Source organism: Pleuronectes platessa, chromosome 8 (assembly GCF_947347685.1).
Source record: "Pleuronectes platessa chromosome 8, fPlePla1.1, whole genome shotgun sequence".
NCBI classification, from domain to species: Eukaryota; Metazoa; Chordata; class Actinopteri; order Pleuronectiformes; family Pleuronectidae; genus Pleuronectes; species Pleuronectes platessa.
The window spans coordinates 20,504,389-20,523,466 of record NC_070633.1 but is presented as its reverse complement, the minus strand read 5'-3'; the positions used below and the strand labels follow the sequence as shown (position 1 = coordinate 20,523,466).

At 43.2% G+C, this 19,078-nt stretch overlaps 2 protein-coding genes across 2 annotated transcripts; one reads left to right on the top strand and one right to left on the bottom strand.

Moving 5' to 3' along the window:
- Positions 1 to 1,942: 1,942 nt before the first annotated feature.
- Positions 1,943 to 4,761, bottom strand: zic3 (zic family member 3 heterotaxy 1 (odd-paired homolog, Drosophila)). Its single transcript, XM_053429100.1, has 3 exons — positions 3,771 to 4,761; positions 2,832 to 2,995; positions 1,943 to 2,125 (listed from the first exon to the last, which is right to left on the bottom strand). Exons 1-3 carry the CDS (start codon positions 4,759 to 4,761, stop codon positions 1,943 to 1,945), a joined length of 1,338 nt encoding a protein of 445 aa, XP_053285075.1.
- Positions 4,762 to 12,829: 8,068 nt separating this feature from the next.
- On the top strand, positions 12,830 to 16,213 carry zic6 (zic family member 6). The gene is made up of 2 exons (XM_053429445.1): positions 12,830 to 13,787; positions 15,609 to 16,213. The coding sequence occupies exons 1-2, from the start codon at positions 12,830 to 12,832 to the stop codon at positions 16,211 to 16,213; spliced, it is 1,563 nt and encodes a 520-aa protein (XP_053285420.1).
- The last annotated feature ends 2,865 nt before the right edge of the window (positions 16,214 to 19,078 follow it).

The window sequence follows — 19,078 nt, the reverse complement described above, 5'->3', positions numbered from 1 at the left end:
TAAATTATTTAAATAAACTTATTTCATATATCACTGTCACGAGGTACCCTTCTTTTACATTTTATTTTAAAAGTAGTGCTGGTGGTCTGAAATTGTTCTCGTATGAGTACAATATACTTTGTGTATGCATAATATTTAATTCTTGAGATTAGGTCACAATGCAATGCTGTAACTCTTCTTTTTTTTCTTTTCAGTTTTTTTTTTACCACTAAACGTATTTCCCCCCCAACCCACATAGATCTAGAAGTCCTTCCACTAATTTTTTGTTAAACACAAAAAATGTCAATCTTTGACAAGTTATTCACACAAAACAAGCAAATGTGTAATCAAACTGCTCTATATGCAACACCACAACAAATAACACGCTTAGTTTCACAGAAGAATTACATTTAAAACAATGCAAGCTGACGGACAAAAAACTTTTTTTATTTTTGAAGATACTGTGTTGTGACAGTTCCATTGTTGCCGATGCACACATTTAAACATACTTGCACAAAGACATTGCTGGAACTATAAAGAGTGCCATACTGGCGCATATAGTTGGGTGCATGACCCGAATTTGAAATACTCAAAATAGTGTCACCTTGATTTGGAAATCATGACCTTCACACGCTCGCCTAAGACCTGTGTAGGAGTGCAATAGGCTGATGGGTTTATTCTTCTTCTTTTTTTTTCCAGTACTGAGTTTATGCTACGAATTGACATCTATTTCTGATTCTATAAAAGTAAAATACACAAGAAAAGTTTAAATTTTTAACCAAAAATAAAGATATCAACAGAACCGTTTGATAGCCTCTCAGCTCAACTGAACTCAGTTCTACAAAGTCAATGATTTACATGTCAATGGTCTCATAAAGAAAATAAAAGTGACGGAAATATCTGCATTATATATAGACAAATCCATAATATTCATATAGATGATTTCTTCGATCCAAATAAGACACATGTAGGCCTATTGGTTAAAAAATGAAAAGAATAAGAAAACAAAAAACAGAAGGATACAATCGCGATGTTGGAGCTTTAGAGTTTATCATTTGTTCAATGTTAATGACCAAAACTGTACAGTTCTTGTTAGAAAACATTTCCATAAATATCATTTAAGTTTCAGAACTTATACCCATAATTAAATTACAAATTGATAAATATGGCATCATGGATATGTATTTACAACGGTATTAACAAAAGGCAACGTTATATTCAACGGTAACAATCGTAACCTAATACCACATTTCTCCACCTGAAAACGGACGTTGACAACAGATTCGACCCCATCAAACAAGGAAATACATTCACGAGTATAATATTTATTTATGATGTTTTTTTTCTGTGTTCAAGTTCATGACAAAGACTTTGGCACGTTTCTTAAGACTGTTTGAAGTTCCAACAATCAATCGAACAGGCGACAGCAGCCGTGTCACCGTCATATAAAACAGCATGAAATAATCTTCCTTTTTTATTCTTTTTTTAAATAAAAATTTGAGAAAATACATAAAATAAAAAATAAAACAAATTTTTTTCTTCTGAAATCTGTAAACTAAAAGATAAAAAAACCCATTTATTTATACTGAGAAAGTATTACGTTTTTTTTTTAGTTTTTTTTAATTGATTTATTTCTCCGTGGTTTATCCTGATTTCCTCAAAACACGTGGAATCAATTTTGTCGTGATCCTGAGAACGGACGTGGCCTGCGTGCTGCTGGCTTTTGCTCTCATCTCCTGTTGTTGTTGTAGTTGTTGCTGTTGTTGTTCTTGTCCCAATCCAATTTGTGTGCGTGTGTATGTGGGAGAGAGATGATGTGTGATTAGTGTGAGTGTGTGTGTGTGTGTGTGTGTGTGAGTAGTGAACAGGAATAGTGTTTTTAACGTTTCTTTTTAATTCATATTATCCTCATTTCTCCTCATCCCAGTGGTCCACTTTGAGGGGAGGGCTCGCTCCTCGGGCTTCAAACGTACCATTCATTAAAGTTGGGTGCCAGTCCTTCGCCGTGGCCAGACGTGTTTTGCACGACTGACGGCGGTGTTTTTGTCGGGTCCTCGGTGCCGGCTGAGACCAGCACCGGCGGTGTGGACGACTCGTATCCGGAGCTCGCTGCTGGAGAGGATTCGGATCCTTGAGACTCGTGTACCTGCGAGTAAAATAGAGAATAATGGAGGGCATGAGGAGTGAGTCAATGCGGTTTAACATTCACCCAGGCCTCCCAACTGTGCGCTTTAATGGATGGGAGCTGAATTTAAATGCGTATTCATGCTGGATGTTGTAAGGAGCCTCAGCAGTGAACACACACACACACACACACACACACACACACACACACACACATGCACGAAAAGGCTCCAACTTAAAACTTGAGACTGGCACAAAAAGTTCTAGACACTGAAAATAATAATAAATAAAAGACTTGAGTCAAAATGTATTTTTGTCTTAAAGTAAAAAGTATTATGAGAGGGCCTGTGTTTTTTAAAGTAAAGCTGTGAAACGATAGTGTTTTAAGAATGGCAGACGTCTACAACTCAATCACAAGATCTACTATAATTCAATTAGTTACTTTTAGCAATAGTTGTTGTCACTTATAGTTTAGTACAATTGCAAATTGTGCTTTCTTTGTTAGTGGCACAATTGCGCATTTAACAATTACCTGAAGTTGTGATAAAGTCCCTGTCTGTGGTGTGTGTGTGTGTGTGTGTGTGTGTGTGTGTGTGTGTGTGTGTGTGTGTGTGTGTGTGTGTGTGTGTGTGTGTGTGTGTGTGTGTGTGTGTGTGTGTGTGTGTGTGTGTGTGTGTGTGTGTGTGTGTGTGTTAACGTGTTTAACAAGTAATGAAGACGTTAATTACCTTCATGTGTTTCCTGAGAGAGCTGGGGTGTGTGTATGACTTGTCGCACACTTTGCAGATGTATGGCTTGTCTGATGTGTGCACATGCATGTGCTTTTTCCTGTCGCTGCTGTTGGCGAAGCGTCTGTCACAGCCATCAAATTCACACTTAAACGGCTTCTCACCTGCAGGATTAAATACACACATACACACAACGTGAATCACCCACGAATAGCCCGAACAAACAAACTCCCATTGTCACAGCAGCCCACGTTAAAAAGAAGAGGAAACCCGGCCTGCATGCGTGCAGACGGGAGATGTAAATTGTCTGCAGACAGTTATATAACAGTGTAACCTACATTTTGGGGGCGAAATGGATACAGCTCCACTACTACACGCTGCTCTGTCAGGCTTTATTTATTCAAGAGGCCCTGCTCCTTCTCGCTGCCACGGGTCTGCTCTGAGCTCCTGCTCCTATGTAATAAACACTGGATCAACAGGGGCTTTTCTAAAACTCACACTGAACATTTGCAATCGTAGAAGACGCACGGCAAAATGGGTAAAAGGGTCCAAAAGTCTCGGTGCGTAAAATGCCGCTAAAGCACCGCAACTCTGGACAAGTGAGTCAAGTATCTTTGTATGTAACACACAACTTCTCGGTGCGAGGAGCAGCGACACGACACACTTGCTCAACAGAACTACAATACCCTATATTTTCAGTTTTATTTACCCTGCACTCATTTATCCCTGTGTTTTAATAGATACACAAAAACTGGACGAATAACAAATTGTAGATCCTGACTAAGAAGAGTTCAACGTGATGCATGTGGCCCCAAGTTCTCAAGCTCTTCTTGTAAACAACAAAAACAGTGTGAGACACAATGTGCTCGTTCGAAGCTGACCCACTTTCAAATGTTATTTTTCTACCCAAGCCGCGCGGTGGATTCGCCGTTGCCTTACCTGTGTGTGTTCTTTTGTGGATTTTCAAATTTTCCGATCTGGCGAATATTTTCCCACATCCGGGGAACGGGCACGGGAACGGTTTCTCGCCCGTGTGCACTCGGATGTGGTTGACGAGTTTGTACTTGGCCTTAAAAGATTTCCCTTCCCTCGGGCACTCCTCCCAGTAGCAGATGTGGTTGCTCTGCTCGGGGCCGCCGACGTGCTCCATGGACACATGCGTGACCATCTCGTGCATGGTGCTGAAAGTCCTCTCGCAAGTCTTTTTGGGTCTGTTCATCTGGTTCTCGTCTATCCATTTGCAGGATAACTCTTGCTTGATCGGTTGCCTCATGTATCTGAAGAAGGCCCCCGGACCGTGGTGTGTCGGCACATTCATTCCCATGTTCATGTTGATGGGGTGGTTGTAGTTGTGGAGCTGAGCCCCGTAGGGGTCCGTCCGAGGGCTCGCGACCGGCCGGTAAGGATCGGGTCTTCCGAAAATGTCTCCGCGCAAGCCAAGATGCATTTGGCTGTTAACCACATGTCCGCTCGGTGAAGTGTGGCTCACCCCCTGGTCGTGAAGTCCTGGAAACAACAGATGCCCGGGGTTATCGGTGAGCCCCGGCGGCCCGTGGAGGCTCCCCGCCGAAGATGCAAAGAGCCCATGCTGGGAGCCAGGCGCAGTGGGCTCCCCGACGCCCCGGTTCCGGAAGAGAAAGTCCCGTGTTGAATTGAACGCGCCCGGTCCGTACGAGCCCACCTGCCCGCCGTGAGAGTGCCCCAGCGCGGCTGCATAACCGGAGGCTTGCGGGGTGAACGCTGACGTCTGGCTGGAGGCGATGTCGTGAGCTACGGGGCTGATTTTGAAAGCTGCGGAGTGGGGGGAATCGGTGAAGGGATTCAGCCCCAGACTCGGGTCTCTGTTACCGATCTCGTGGTGCCGCGGTCCCCCGAAACCTCCCACTCCTAACGATGCAAACTGCGGACCGCTATCAAGCAGCATAGTCATGAGCTTGAAGCAAACTTATAGGAGACGGGGAGAAAACAGAAAACAAAATTAAAATCCAGTTTAGCGGAGCGCGCGCGCTGCAGACACCGCGTCGAGATTTACCACGTTTTGCGAGGAAAAAAAAAATCCTAGAATATAAAAAAAAAAAAAAGCCAAACCCAAGCCAAACGGGGAAAATCCTCTGCGAAGAGAGCTGGGAGAAAAAACTCCCGTGGACTGCGATCCGTGAGAAAGCGGATCAAACTTCCCCCCCTTTCCAGGCGGATGATGTCCTTGGACTGATAAAGTCAATCACTCACTCCCTGCACATAAATGAACTCGGGAGGCAGTGCCACGGCGGCCAATCGGCGCGCGGCTACCCCTCCGACACGTGACCGCCGAGGAGGGTGTTAATTGGCTGGATTTCGGGTGATTGGCACCGTTTGGTATTGAAGATGGCAGCTCGTCTCGATTGGTTTCATCTGATTGGCTCTTACGGGCATTATTTTGCAGGTATAACGCGGCTCTGTAGCTCGGATCCCTGTGCGTGTTGTGTGCGGGTGCGCGTCCCGTGCAGCCGCTGCGGATTTATGCGCCCGAAGAAACTCCCAAAGACTTTTTATAAATCAAAAACAAATCTAATGTGTGGACTGCCTGTGCTCGCAGGGGGTTTACAGCCAGGTCCCTGCTCCAACTTTTAGTGCAACACTTAGTTATTTTACGGAAACCCAGTTATTCTGCAACATAAACTGCATTTGGATTTATTTAGGGAATAAAAAAAAAAGTTGAGGGGGAAAGTTACAACTGTTGCAGGACCTTTTTTGAAACAATATGTCTATATATCTGTGTCTGTCATTGACTTATATGTGTTTTGTGGGTTTTATGTTTCTTATTAACACAAAAACGTGGATGTTACTTGGCCCTGCTCCAGAATGTGGCTTTCTTGTAGCCGCTTGAAAGGGGAGGGAGGGGGGGAGACATTTTTTTGTGTGTGCAAAAAGCTCTATAGGGTGTAAGACGGAGGAATAAAAGACAGAAAGAAAGATGGCAGTAATTGTAATATCCTGAGATTTTTTTTTTTTTCTGGTATTCTTTCTTTCTTTCTTCTTTCTTCTTCTCCCTTTGCCAAAAAAAGCCCGTGCCATTGAGCGCGTTTCACAGGGGCTGCCGCTGACTCGCTGCAGGACACATAAAATCTGATCAAGTTCAGAGACGCGCTGAGTGCTTCAAGCGGCGCTTTTTAACTCCGAGCCTTTCACATCCCAGCACCCCCCCTCCCCTCCCCAACCACCACCACCGCCACCCCTCTCAGCCTGTCCCAGGAAGGAGCTCGCATTCTTTATTTTTTAGGGGTTCCGGACCCCCCTCACCCCCCCCACCCCCCCACTCCACACCAAAAAAAAGAAAAAAGAAATCTTCAAATCAGTCCTTCATCCTGCTCGCGCCCTCATCCCACCGCACTCACTCCCAGAACATTTCCTCGAGAAAGAGTTATAGATTGAGAAAGGTGAGTTTTCTGACTTCTCCGTCGTGTGTGTGTGTGTACGTGTCGGTGTGTGTGCGTGTGTGTGTGTGCGCGTGTGTGTCGAGGTGTGTGTGTGTGTTTGGGATGAGGGGGCAGGAGGTATAGGCCCGTGCGTAAATCTGCACTTTATTACACTAAAGCCTGTGGAGGTTGCACGGGATTTAGTTTTCCTGAAGTTATAACTCAGCCGGCTCGGTGCCTCTTACTCATATTTAATTATTTGTCTTAATCCTTTTTTTTTTCTTCTTCCTTCTTATATATGGCCGCCGTGCACTTTGTACAACACTTGCGCTTTTTCTACAGAACCTCAACAACTGATCTCGAAGCAAAACGACGAATGAGATTCACTTCATGTCTTTTTGCTCCGTAAGCTGCCTCCCCCCTTCCTCCCTCCCTCCCTCTCTCTCACCACGAAGGCATAGCCTCTCACAGTTTACTCCCCCCTTCACTCTCACTCTCTTCTCACACACGGCACACACACGGCACACACACACACACACACACACACACACACACACACACACACACTCACACGCACACACACTCTCACACGCACACACACTCTCACACCACACACTCACACACACACACACACACACACACACACACACACACACACACACACTTAACATAGTTTGCCTTTGCAGTTTCTGCACCATGAGATTTATGGGGACCTTTGTGAACCCTCACAAGTGACAAGCAGCCTATTAAGTTTCCTATATTCCCTCCATATTTTATTGGCTCGTTGAAACGTGAACGCACCACACGCCACTTAATGTTATGTGCCGTGTACTTGCAGCGTGTGCGTCGTCGCTATATGAAATCATTAAGTGACTTTTAGATGAGTCACAATTGTTTGCGGGGGACAGAGCAGCAGCAGCAGTGAAGTCAGGGAGCTGTCATCAGCTACGGGCCCGTAATGTAAAGCAACTGTTGCTGGAGAGTAAAAGAACAAATACTTCACAAATCTCCTCCGCTTTACAGGTTATTTATTAAATATTTAAATATAATATGTGCGGACTGACCACTGGAGGCTGAAGACACGTATATTTCTAATTATACTTGTCTCCTTAATTTAAAAACAAATTGAAAAAAATTAGGAATGAGAGAATAAACTATTACGTGATAGATTTAAACTTTTTTTAATCCTCTCCGCCAGACAGGAGCCTTGACACGTTATTCAAACCGGACAATAGGAAAAGGGTAAAGTTACACACGCAGCTATACAGAGCTGCACTTTACTTAAATGTGTGTCTCACCCACTGCAGCCATTTTTCAACCAAAATATTTGACACCGCTCCTCAAGCACGTCGTCCTCCGCACACTCCTATTTTCGTTTCCTACTTTCCTTAAAACATCGATAAAATGTAACTCTAGTGCGTTTTTATTTCACCCACTTTCTAGTTTTTGCACTTAAACTATTTTATTTATTTATTTCACCATTTAAATGATGTTCGTTTCAATAGCACAAAATAGATGAATAGATCTGCATCTGTCTATATGTTCCCAGGCCTGCTGTGTTTTCCTCCCTTGAAAATGTACGACACAGTTAAAATCTGTATTGATCATTTAGTCGTTAACGCAACGTGCTAAATGATGAAGCAGGTTATTCTGCAGGACTGCAGTATGCATAATTTGATTTTTTTTTCACTTATGTCTGCTGGGATTACCTCATTGAGCGTTGGGATAGCCCATTGGTTATAACATAACCCTCCTCCGACTGAGCATGCGCGTCACCTTAAAAATATCCCAATATTGTGGTGTGCATACCTCTGTGACAGTGCTGTTGGAACAGAGGGGAGCCATCAGCATAAATGGTAAACATCTCACATTTATACGCTTATTCTGTGTTGGAGTCAGTGAAGGTTATTTCAGGGCATCAGTTGATAAATGACCTAAATGTATGATCATCATTTTTCTCATAAAAAAACATCTACAGACCTACAGCAGCTCTATAGTCGTCTGGAGTTATTTTAAATCTTTCAGTGAACCTGGGTGATGATTTCTATAGTCCATGTTGTCTGGCCTTTAGCCTACACTACGCTTGGTTGGCTCAGGCCGAGTGCTATAGACAAGTTTGTGGACTGGGAGTTAACTCAATAGTGACCAAGGAAATGGGAAATCTTAATCTCCCTATATGACACAACCTCAGCTCTGTAGCAGCTCCATTTAGCAAATGCCACTGTGTCTTCCGTATTGAAACAGACAGAGATTTCTCAATGTATCCCAACGGCACAGTTAAATTAAGTGTAAAGTGATCTACTTTAGCTTAAATGGACATTGTGATGTATGAACCTGCAGGATTTTATTATTATTATTATATTTGCTGTGGTTTAATATGACATATCCTCAATTCTCAGTCTAGATGTGCAGTTGGACTCAGTAAGATCCTCATTTCTTTTGGTTTTCAGTGTTCTGTATTCTCAAGGACACGTTTCTCGGTCCTCTCACATTATTGCGGAGCCCACAACTGTGTGCAGGCTCAGGTTCTGGTCTGTATTCATGTAGCCCAGTTTCTAATAAATCAAATCTTAAAATAACATACAATTTGGGCTTACATTTTCCTTCGAGTGGAAATACTTTTTATGAACCCAACATATGCATCTATATTTTTTTCACACAAGACCAAATATTTCATATCGCGGTATTCTTTAAAATACGTGCAGCTTATATGACATGTAATTTTTCATTTCAATGTAGCGGCTGGTGATGACTATAGGGTTTATTCACCACAGGGGCTGGTGCTCGACATGACAAATGCCAATTCAACTGTCTCGTAATGTGCAATTTCACAAAGTAATGCTTGACTGTATATTGCATCGCTGTATATCGGGTATATATTTGTGTTTTTGTTTGTCAAGGGTGAAACGAGGTCAAAGAAGCGTTTTGTCGTACCACATTCGTGCTTCGTGTTTTCTGATTCCGGTTTATTCTTGCACATATACAGCACAAACCTAACTGCACAGATTGTTGTGTATGTTTCCTAAATGATATGGTTGGTTGGGTCCTGAGTGACGGCTACAGTACTTGAAGTTCGCCTTCATATGGCTGGTGGAGAGGGCTAATTGACTTCTTGCTGTGATTTACTGGAGCATCTGTCTGCAAATGGACTCATCCCAAACCTGTTAATTCATCTAAATTTCATAAAGTCGTGGCAGGACTGTGCACCGCCATCCCTCATCAATTATAATATGTCAGCACACTCAACACTAATGCATACAATGTTTTAAATACACACACACACACACACACACACACACACACACACACACACACACACATAGACAGACACATGCAAAGAAATCACACATAGGCATACCTGTTTGTACCGCATGCACAAAGTGACTTTGTGTTTTATTGAGACACACACACACACACACACACACACACAATACCTGATAATAATAATGTGTTCTCTATCATTCTGAATTTATTATCTTTTGTCAACAAAAGTCACCAATTGTGCATCTGGTGATTCTTATACAACCTAATATTAGTTCATTGTGGCTTAAACTGTATATTAAAAAATGTGTGCGCGTATATATATATGTATGTTTTTGGGCTTTTATACGAATCATTTTACCCTAAAGTTATTAAAAAAAATTGTCTTACTGCACCCCCGGGTTGAAGAAATCATAATTTCAGAATTTGTCAGTCCAGTCTCCATCATGGCGTTACACTAAAACTCTTGTCTGCTAACTTCTGTTTTGGTTCATCTCTTCATTCTGCTCTTTGTTTGTCATTTGTGTCTTATTCTCTGTACTGGTGCTGGTTCGGGCCTTATGGATGTAAAGCGTTTTCCTGAACGTGTCGGTTGTTCATAGTGATATTTTGCGTACAACAGTCCCAATGATTTTGTCTGACCTGTCAAGCAACCAACATAACAGGACCAGACTCGTAAAGCTGGAGGGTTTGAAGGGACTGCACATGTTAACTAGCCACCATGTGTCACAACGTTGATATTAAAAGTGAAGTTGGACAAGCACCCCCGTCCACAATCCAAATAAAAAATTCTACAGTGTCACGTATTTGGCATATTATTCCAAATTAGAATGATTGTGTAAAAACATTACAGCAATACAACAAAATCTTGATCTGAGTAACAAATGCTCACAGCATAGGGCAATATTTGCATGTCTTTGCTATTACGTTAATAATTGTATGGTTTTTTTTTTATCGCTGAAGCTAACCTTATTCCTCCAACACTAATCGAAAGAAATTACTAATTTGTTCAACTTATTTGGCTAATAATATACACATCGATGCACTGATCTATTAGCTACACTCATTTAGAATATATTTAGTTATTATTACCTACATAACGTTTTGCAGAGAACCAAATAAAATAGTATTTTATGGGAAATTACTCATTACGCTAAAGGCCCATTAAGTTATGACCACCTCAAGGACCATTTGCCATTTAATTTTATTATTTATTTGGCAATTAAATGACCTCAGTCTTTAGCAGTTTAATGCAGAATATTACAGTGTAAAGTTGGTTATGAAATAGGCCTGTACTGCACAGGCAGTGGCTCTGTTATTGTAAATATGAGTCCAAACAGCCTATTAGAATTGATGTGAACCAATAAAAGTGCAGTGCTTCCATTATTTTTGCCTGAAAGGAGAACCTGGGATCAGTTGTACCGCAGCCCTGTCAGTCCTTTATAGTCCCTGAATGACAGATTGGAAACTTTCAGTTTATTGGCATTCAGCCCTCAATCATTTGCGGAAATGCATCGGGTTAAAGGTTGACAAACATGAGCGTCCATTACAATCATGACAGAATTAGGCCGGTTCTGGGCCTGTCGACTATTTTGCGGCACTTAATGTCAAGTGGGCCCCATGCTTTGTCTCAGCCCAGGATCCACTGCAGGTGACGTCAGAATAACAATGTGCAAAAGGATTATTTCTTTCCTCCCACTGCTTTTTTAAATTTTTTTTTTTAAGAAAAAGTAAAAAATTCCGACTGCTACAATCTTTTGGGAAAAAACAGAGGGTTTCACCTTAAACCTATAAGCTGCAGTTCGGGGCTCGTGCCACGCTCTTTTTTTGTCGATTGAAATAAAGGCAAGAGATAAATGAATTAGCCGAAGTGCCTCTTGGTGGGAGAATGAGTGCGCTGGAAGAAGCAGAGCCATGTAAGGACGGAGGAGGGGACGTGCAGAAACACTCGCTGCGCTACTGGAGCAGCGCGCATGCAGAGCTCGGAGCTGCTGTCCTCACAGCACCCCAAAGTAAGAAAGTTGATCTGAGTTTCCTAGGAACAGTGGAGCCATTCCACTGCCGTTTGTCACGTTTCATAATTTCCATTTTACGTAACCACATCTTTTTTTTGATTTTGTTCACACCCGTGCAATCCTGCAAGACGCATGGGGCACCCTTGATGATTATTAATTTATTTAAGCTTAATGCGAAGGAGGAGGTTATGTATAGAAATGGTTCACATCGGGGCTCAAAGGTAAAATAGTACATCCTGTTCTGTGGTACTCCCCGAAGTCACTGCTGGGAGATGTGTGTCTGAAGAACTTTCTTTTTCCCCCACCAGTCAGATGATTGTTAAATTCTGGTAGTCCGGGCCTGTGGAACCAGACTACCTGTTGCTATTAGGTTTAATTTTTTTATCTGGGACGTGAGGCCTAGGTAAAAGTTTTTTTTTTACCTTTATAAAAAATAAATATTTCCAAATCTAACACAAAACTCTCAAGGGAGCATTTCATTTACATTTTAATGTTATATTTTGTGATGATGCAGCACAAACGTGTTTGAAATAATTTCAGATCACTGATTTAATCGTTAGAATTAGTTTCATGTGACTCGGAGTGTTTTCAAACGTGCCACTCCTCTCAAAATGCTCGTCTTGACATTAATTGGCCTGGACACGCAGTGACCAGTCTCTCTATTATTCTTGCAGGGCAGGAGTGGGACATTTGCTTTGGCGAGATGTCCCCTGAAATCAAAAGACGGTGGACGGGGCCGTGATTGTCTCGTATTTTGCTCGTGTGTGCATTTGAATCCCCGGACTTGCAGCAGGTGATTAGTGCCATTTTACGCATTAACGTGCGCATTTCTCAGAGGTTTTGGAGACGGGGACTCGCGAGCAGGCGCCTGGAGTTAAAGAGGCAGCGATATTTGGGACCATCGCGGCACGTTTCAAAGCATTTTCTCTGCGATATTTGAAAACGGAGTCGTGCGGTGAACGCCTGCGTGTCCCTTTTAAAACAAACCCAGCGCCTGTCAATCACAGCGCATTCCAACCAATCCCAAAGCTCCCCTTTTAAAAGCAGGTTTGCCTGCTGTGCTTTTATATTGCACCATGGCCTGTTTCGAAGCATTTTTACTACCACGGTTATTGCCACAAATCAAGAGGGCAAAGTGAACGGCATGGGACTCACATCAACTTTAACGAAACCGAGTCTGGTTCCTTCTTCTGCGAAGTTCACGGCCAAGAATTTCACATGCAGATGATGTAGCTTACAACAAGGGGGGGGGAATGGAGAGAGCACTTCTAGGTGTCTCCTGAATTTGGTCGATTTTGCAAACTCATCGCCACACTCACAACATAACATGTCAAGCCTTCAGAGGTTTGGTGGCTGCCCTCTCTCCTGCGTCAACCCCGGGGAGAGCAATACTGAACCCAGCGTGGTGCTGCCACCTTTGGCAGGGGAGCGCATGGGACACCCCACTGGCAGTTCCTTAAAACTCTGCCCCTCGCACAATTTGCGAGACTACCCCGAGACGAGGTCCAGTGCATATGTTGACCATTCGGTGCCCACTTTTTCAGACTCTGGATACCCCAGCCACCGGTTAGAGCACAGCCCTCGGGGCATTCTCATTGGAGCCAATTTTTCTGGAGCCGCTATGCCACCCGTCACTGATCAACTGGCATCACGATCTAACCAACATGGCGGGATTGGAAGGTATCGCGACTTCCATGGCTGCAGAGACAACAGGAGCCATGCTTTTTTTTACCAGGAGCAGGCCCACGCCTCCACGGACGTGTCTCGAGACCTCGGCAGCCAGATGATGCTGGGTCTACCTGGCGACCTCCTCACCCGGACTCATCCCTATGGGCAAGGCATCAACCCCAAGGGAAGCAGCCAGCAGCAGCAGCTCGTCAGCCAGTTCCTGGGTCTGTACAAGCCCCTGAACATGGCGATCCAGCATGGAGGAGGCGACGCGTTCCTCAGGTGCTCCAAGCAAACAGTGAAGCACGAGCTGGTGTGCAAGTGGAGTGACGGCCATGAGGGGGCCGGGAAGCTGCCTTGCTCCAGAGCCTACGGGACCATGTATGAACTTGTCACCCATGTGACAGTGGAGCACGTCGGAGGACCCGAGCACGCCGAGTACGTGTGTCAGTGGGAGAACTGTGCGCGGGACAGGAAGCCTTTCAAAGCCAAATACAAGCTGGTGAACCACGTCAGAGTGCACACAGGGGAGAAGCCCTTCCCGTGCCCCTTTCACGGCTGCGAGAAAGTGTTTGCAAGATCAGAGAATTTAAAGATCCACAAGAGGACCCACACAGGTCAGTTAATCATCATCAAGATAATAAAAAAGAATAAATAACAACACTGCAATGATAATAACAACTTGTTCTAATGTGGTCAGCATTTTAACGCTTTCATTAATATTGCAGTAGCCTAGCAGAGTGTTTTATTTTATTTCAATTTTAATTAAATAAATCATTCTTATATATTAGCAAAATTATTAATATTATAATTACAAGGCACTGGTTTTATACGCCTTCTCTTTTTATATTTTTATTATAAATGCTGCCTCCCCTGCTCTCTGTTATTTATCTGGTTTTGCAGGAGAGAAACCCTTTGTGAGGTTTCGAGCCGGAACAACAGCTGAGCAGCAGAGTAGGGAGCCACCTCAGTGAGCAGGCCTGGAGGTTCGGGTGCCTCTCCCACTTCATTCAGGGAAATTATTAAATAAATCCCGGGACACCGGAGAGCTGTGACGTAGCCGTTACGCTGCATGTGCCTCCCAGGGACTCATCCCCTGCATGTGCTCAGCGGCACTGCAGCAGAGCGCACAGCACACTGATGTGGGCCTGTGGCAGGAGATAAATACAAATGCTTTGGCCGGAGTCAGCAAAGGGAAACGAGTATCAGTGTAAATAAAAATGAGTCGCATTCCATGGGGGGTCATTTACTTATGGCCTTATCATATCTTATGATAGCCTGTTAGCCTACTTGTCAGGAAGCAGTCATGTCATAATATGGCATAAGATTGTGATTTTATTTAGGCTCCCCCCCCCCCCCCCGTGCAACACTGATATAAGTTAATAAGCTGATCATATTTATTTACTGTGTCTTCTTCTTAGTTTTTCACACACCTCAAAGGTTTCGCAGGAGAACCCTGATCTCTCCTGCTGCCTCGCACACAATGAAATTAAAACTCTAATTATCAAATGAAGGGAGTGGTCCTCAGAAATAAAAAGGCCTGCACGATAAAATGATATTCATCAGGCGCCACCATTTGCTCGTGGTGTAAATTGTTTTACTAATGAATTCAGCGAGAACAGAGACGGAGAAGGAACAATTAATGACATGTTATTTCACAACTGCACATGCGTAGTGTGTTAATTAGACATCATTTATGTCAGAAAAAACATTTATTAACGGTTTTTTTATTTAGTTTGAAACACTGACACCCATTAACACGCTGGTCTGTAAAAGAGTATTTAATGGACACTATTAAAGTTCTATTATTGTGCCAGGCTTTAACTGATCGAGTGTGTGTGTGTGTGAGGGAAAGACGCGCAGCTGTAGGCAGTTTTTGTGCGTGTGTGTGCCAGAAGATCAATTAGCATCGTGATGGTCATAATTGACTTCTTGCAGGTCAGCTGCATTTAAACAAATCTTTGCATTTGCTTTGGCAGCTTCATCATAATCTCGATGCATGTTCAACTGTGGCTGACGCTTCGTTGGTTCAGTCTGCAGATAAAGTCACTTGTTGCGATCAGAGTTGCAGCAAAGTTTCAGCAACTCATCCAAACTCAGTATTTGAATGACTCGTACTTTTATTTTGCATAAAAATAACAATTTAATGCAAGATATAGTATTTTAAACAGTTTTTAGAAATGGCTGATGCGGCCTGATGAAGCCTGCTCTGTGTTTGCAGAGTCACAGATTGAACGATGGAGATGAAACTGTTATTTTACAGAGTGCAGTGAACCATGCATGTGCATTATTTGGGGGATGTAGTGTAATTTTGTCATGTATTGTTACTCAACAATGTCACAGGGCTGACACAGGCCTGCTATAAGAACATGGAGAGCCTTGCACGGGCCTGTGAGCATATCCGTAACCCGTCGTCATTTCTCTCTTTGCACGTTTAGGTGAAAAACCTTTTAAATGTGAGTTCGAGGGCTGCAGCCGGAGGTTTGCGAACAGCAGCGACCGAAAGAAGCACTCTCACGTGCACTCCAGCGACAAGCCCTACATTTGCAAGGTCACGGGCTGCGACAAGTGCTACACCCACCCGAGCTCCCTGCGCAAGCACATGAAGCTCCACTCCATCAAGGCCAAATGCGAGGACGCGAGTCCCGGTGACGCGGAGGCCGAGTCCACCCGCGTCCCGGACGGAGCGCAGAGCAGCCCCTGTCACCCCCCATCCTCCACCCAAGACGTCCCCATGTCCCCTGAGAGTCGAGACCAGTCGACCCCGAGGTCACGTTTCCATCACACGTTTGACAGCAGTTTTGACTACTCCGCGCACAGGTCACAGCCCCTGCTGGAGCCTCTGCTGCTGCAGAGGGGCGGCTACAGGTCCCAGTCCTCCCAGTACCCCTGCGGACAGACGGCGCACACTTTCGCGCAGAACCCCAGGACTTTCCCCTCCACCTCTCCCTTCCAGAAGAGTATTGTCAATGGATGGTACACATGTCACAGCGGCGTGGACTCATTCCCACCGAAGCAGTGCAACGACATCCCGTCTCTCTGAGCTCCTGCCGGGACCCATGCGGACGAACCACACTCTTTCTGAATCCATGTTCTAACCTGACCGTCCCAGCTGTGTCCCTGTCCCTCTGTACCTGTGTGACCGTTGTATCAAATATCCTGTGACACGTCCTGAGTCATCATATTGAAATGTGGCGAGCTTTACTTGTTGTCGTGAGGCCTGTCTGGTTTTGAATGTGGCTTGCGTTCTATAGCTTACACCCCCCCCCCCCCCGCCCCCCCTCCCAACAGTGGCTTATAGGAACTTTTACAACGTGCGTAATTGTTCGCTGTGTTGCATTAAGTATTAAATCTATCTATCTTGAGTGATATTAAAAAAAAAAAAAAGACAAATGGTTTAACGGAAAAACCTGCCTGGACTTATACTGGGAGGTGGAATGGGAGACGTGTTGCTGAATGTAACCCTGAGTGTGGGGCTCTCTGTTGAATGTAAACTTGCTGTACTGTACGTGGGGAAGTATAGAAACATTACTCATGTCTTTATCTGTGTGGAAAGCTGAAATAAACACGGGGAAGCTCTTTCCTCTCGTTACACTATGGAGTCCGGCGTCCTGAGCCTGACGCGTGATATTGTCTGTAATTAAAAATACTGCGAGGCTCAGTGGGTTTTTTATTTGATATAAATTCCACTTTAAACCTCCTTTCATTAAACATTCTTGTTGTATTATATGTATATTTCCCAATCCCGTGCAAAGTAAGAGCATACACCAGTGTTCCTGTTCAAAATCATTCATTAGCATACAGTCCAACTGTACATAAGCCTACTGTAAAATTAATTATGTATTCTATATTTTATTAAAGTGTCTATATTCTCTTTGATCAAGCGTGTGTGGTTAAAACCAATCAATGCATTTTATAGTGAACTTTCAAACCTTTCTCCTTTATTTCTTTCTTCAAGTTATATAAATCCAGTTGCCAGTATATACGCCATGTTGGTAGATTCATATTTTTCAATATTCGTAATCTCTTAAAAATGTGATGGTGACAACTAAGGTCCTCTCAGGCTTTTGGTTCCACCCTGCGCCATGAGCGCGTGAGGTTTTTGTTTTGGGAGGGGGGGGCTGCAGGTGTAACCTATATGTGCCGCAATATCACGCGCAATTCTTTCTGCTTTTTATCAATATCCTTTTAGTTATGAATTTTTTCCTCCATGTCCTCTGCAGATGTTATCTTATAATGTGCTTTGTTTTATTTTGCACATTTTACCTTTCCATCACTTCCTCCAAGTAAGAAATCTGCTAAGTGTGACCAAATTATCCTCAAAATACTGTATTGTACATATAATAACTCAATATTCCATTATTATTCACATGATTATTAAAGTGATTTCTATTACAATCTCATCAACTTGGATTTAGCATGTGAAGTATTTAATTTAGCTCCTCACCTTAAGTTAGAATTGCTTGATTTCTCCGTTAGAAGCACCACACTTGTCTGAGATCGATGCGTCGCTATATTTCATTTGAAAAATTGTTGAAAATCATTTGAAAAAACTTAAAAAACTCAGATTGGTTTTCTTTATTTGGATGCACACAGCGATAATACTGAAATGCTTGCTTCCTTTACCCGAGTTACCTTTTGATGACATATTTGCTGATGTCTCTGTTATTTTTGTATTTTCTCATTCTGTACATTTCACCAAGGGTCTCATTATTGCAGAGAAGTGGACTGAGGACATTTCTTTGTGAAGCCGGCCTCTTGTCTCGGGCAGAGCTGGATTTCAGTCCCTCCACTTAGCCTGGTGCAATGGCTAAACTCATCTGCAGTGAGTTATTATCATCATTCTTAGCTTGCATTGCTTGAAAGGAAACACTGTGACCAGGTTGGAGCGTAGTTAATGAGGCATTTAAAAAGATGTAAACAGCGAGTATCTGTCCTCATCCCGCTCAGGGAAGTTCACTGCAGCAGCTTCATTATCGTGGAGGTCACAATTAAGATGAATAAGGTAATGGGGGGGTGGGAACCTCTGTTCCACTCCCTTTAGCAAAGCTTTACACTTTGTACCTGTCTGTATGGGTCAGCATTTTATACCATTAAACATGCAAATGATGTCTGTCATTATATATATATATCAAATTTTTTCGCCATATCAAAAGGAGATCAGGCCAAAGGTGCACTAATTTTACATGTCTTTGAAATGTATGCTCGCGGTGATAATAAGGCTGTTAATTTGTTTCAGATTAAAGGTTTGACGGAGGGACAGTTCTCTGGACAGCCATTAAAACATATGTTGCACAAGACGCTTCCACTCCAAACGCTATAATACATTTTAGGATCTGTAAAAGTGGAGAACGCTTTATTCTTACATGTTATAGTTCTACAAAGCCGCTTGAATTATTTTTGTTTTGTCGCCATTTATAAACAAAATACAAACACGTTATCAGCTCTTTCATATTTCTAAGTGAGGCATGGAAAGTGTGCGACTATGTTTTATGTGCCGTCCGTGTAATTGTTCTCGAGATGGTGCAAAGCTCTGATAAACTTGTTTACTGCTGCTTAATCTGTGTTTCACATGATCCTCATGGGTACGCGTCTTCTGGGAGAGTCAGATATTTTGGATGAGGCATTTTTGCAAATCCCTCCTGAGTTCAACAGATAATTTTCATGTTCTTCTCCTCCATTTGGCATCTAACTGAAAATCAACTGAAAGATTCGGTACCTTGGTTTCAATTCTGAAAACGGCCGGCTCGAACTGTATCGTTCGTGTAGTTTAAACTGTTTTCATTTTTTTCCTAATGAGCGGTGATGGTGTACCTGATGGTTAGAGATACTAATTTTCCTGAACATTTAGTGGTAAGTAGTATCATGAGGTCCAAGATGGATAATTTAATGTGGTTGATGTCAGATG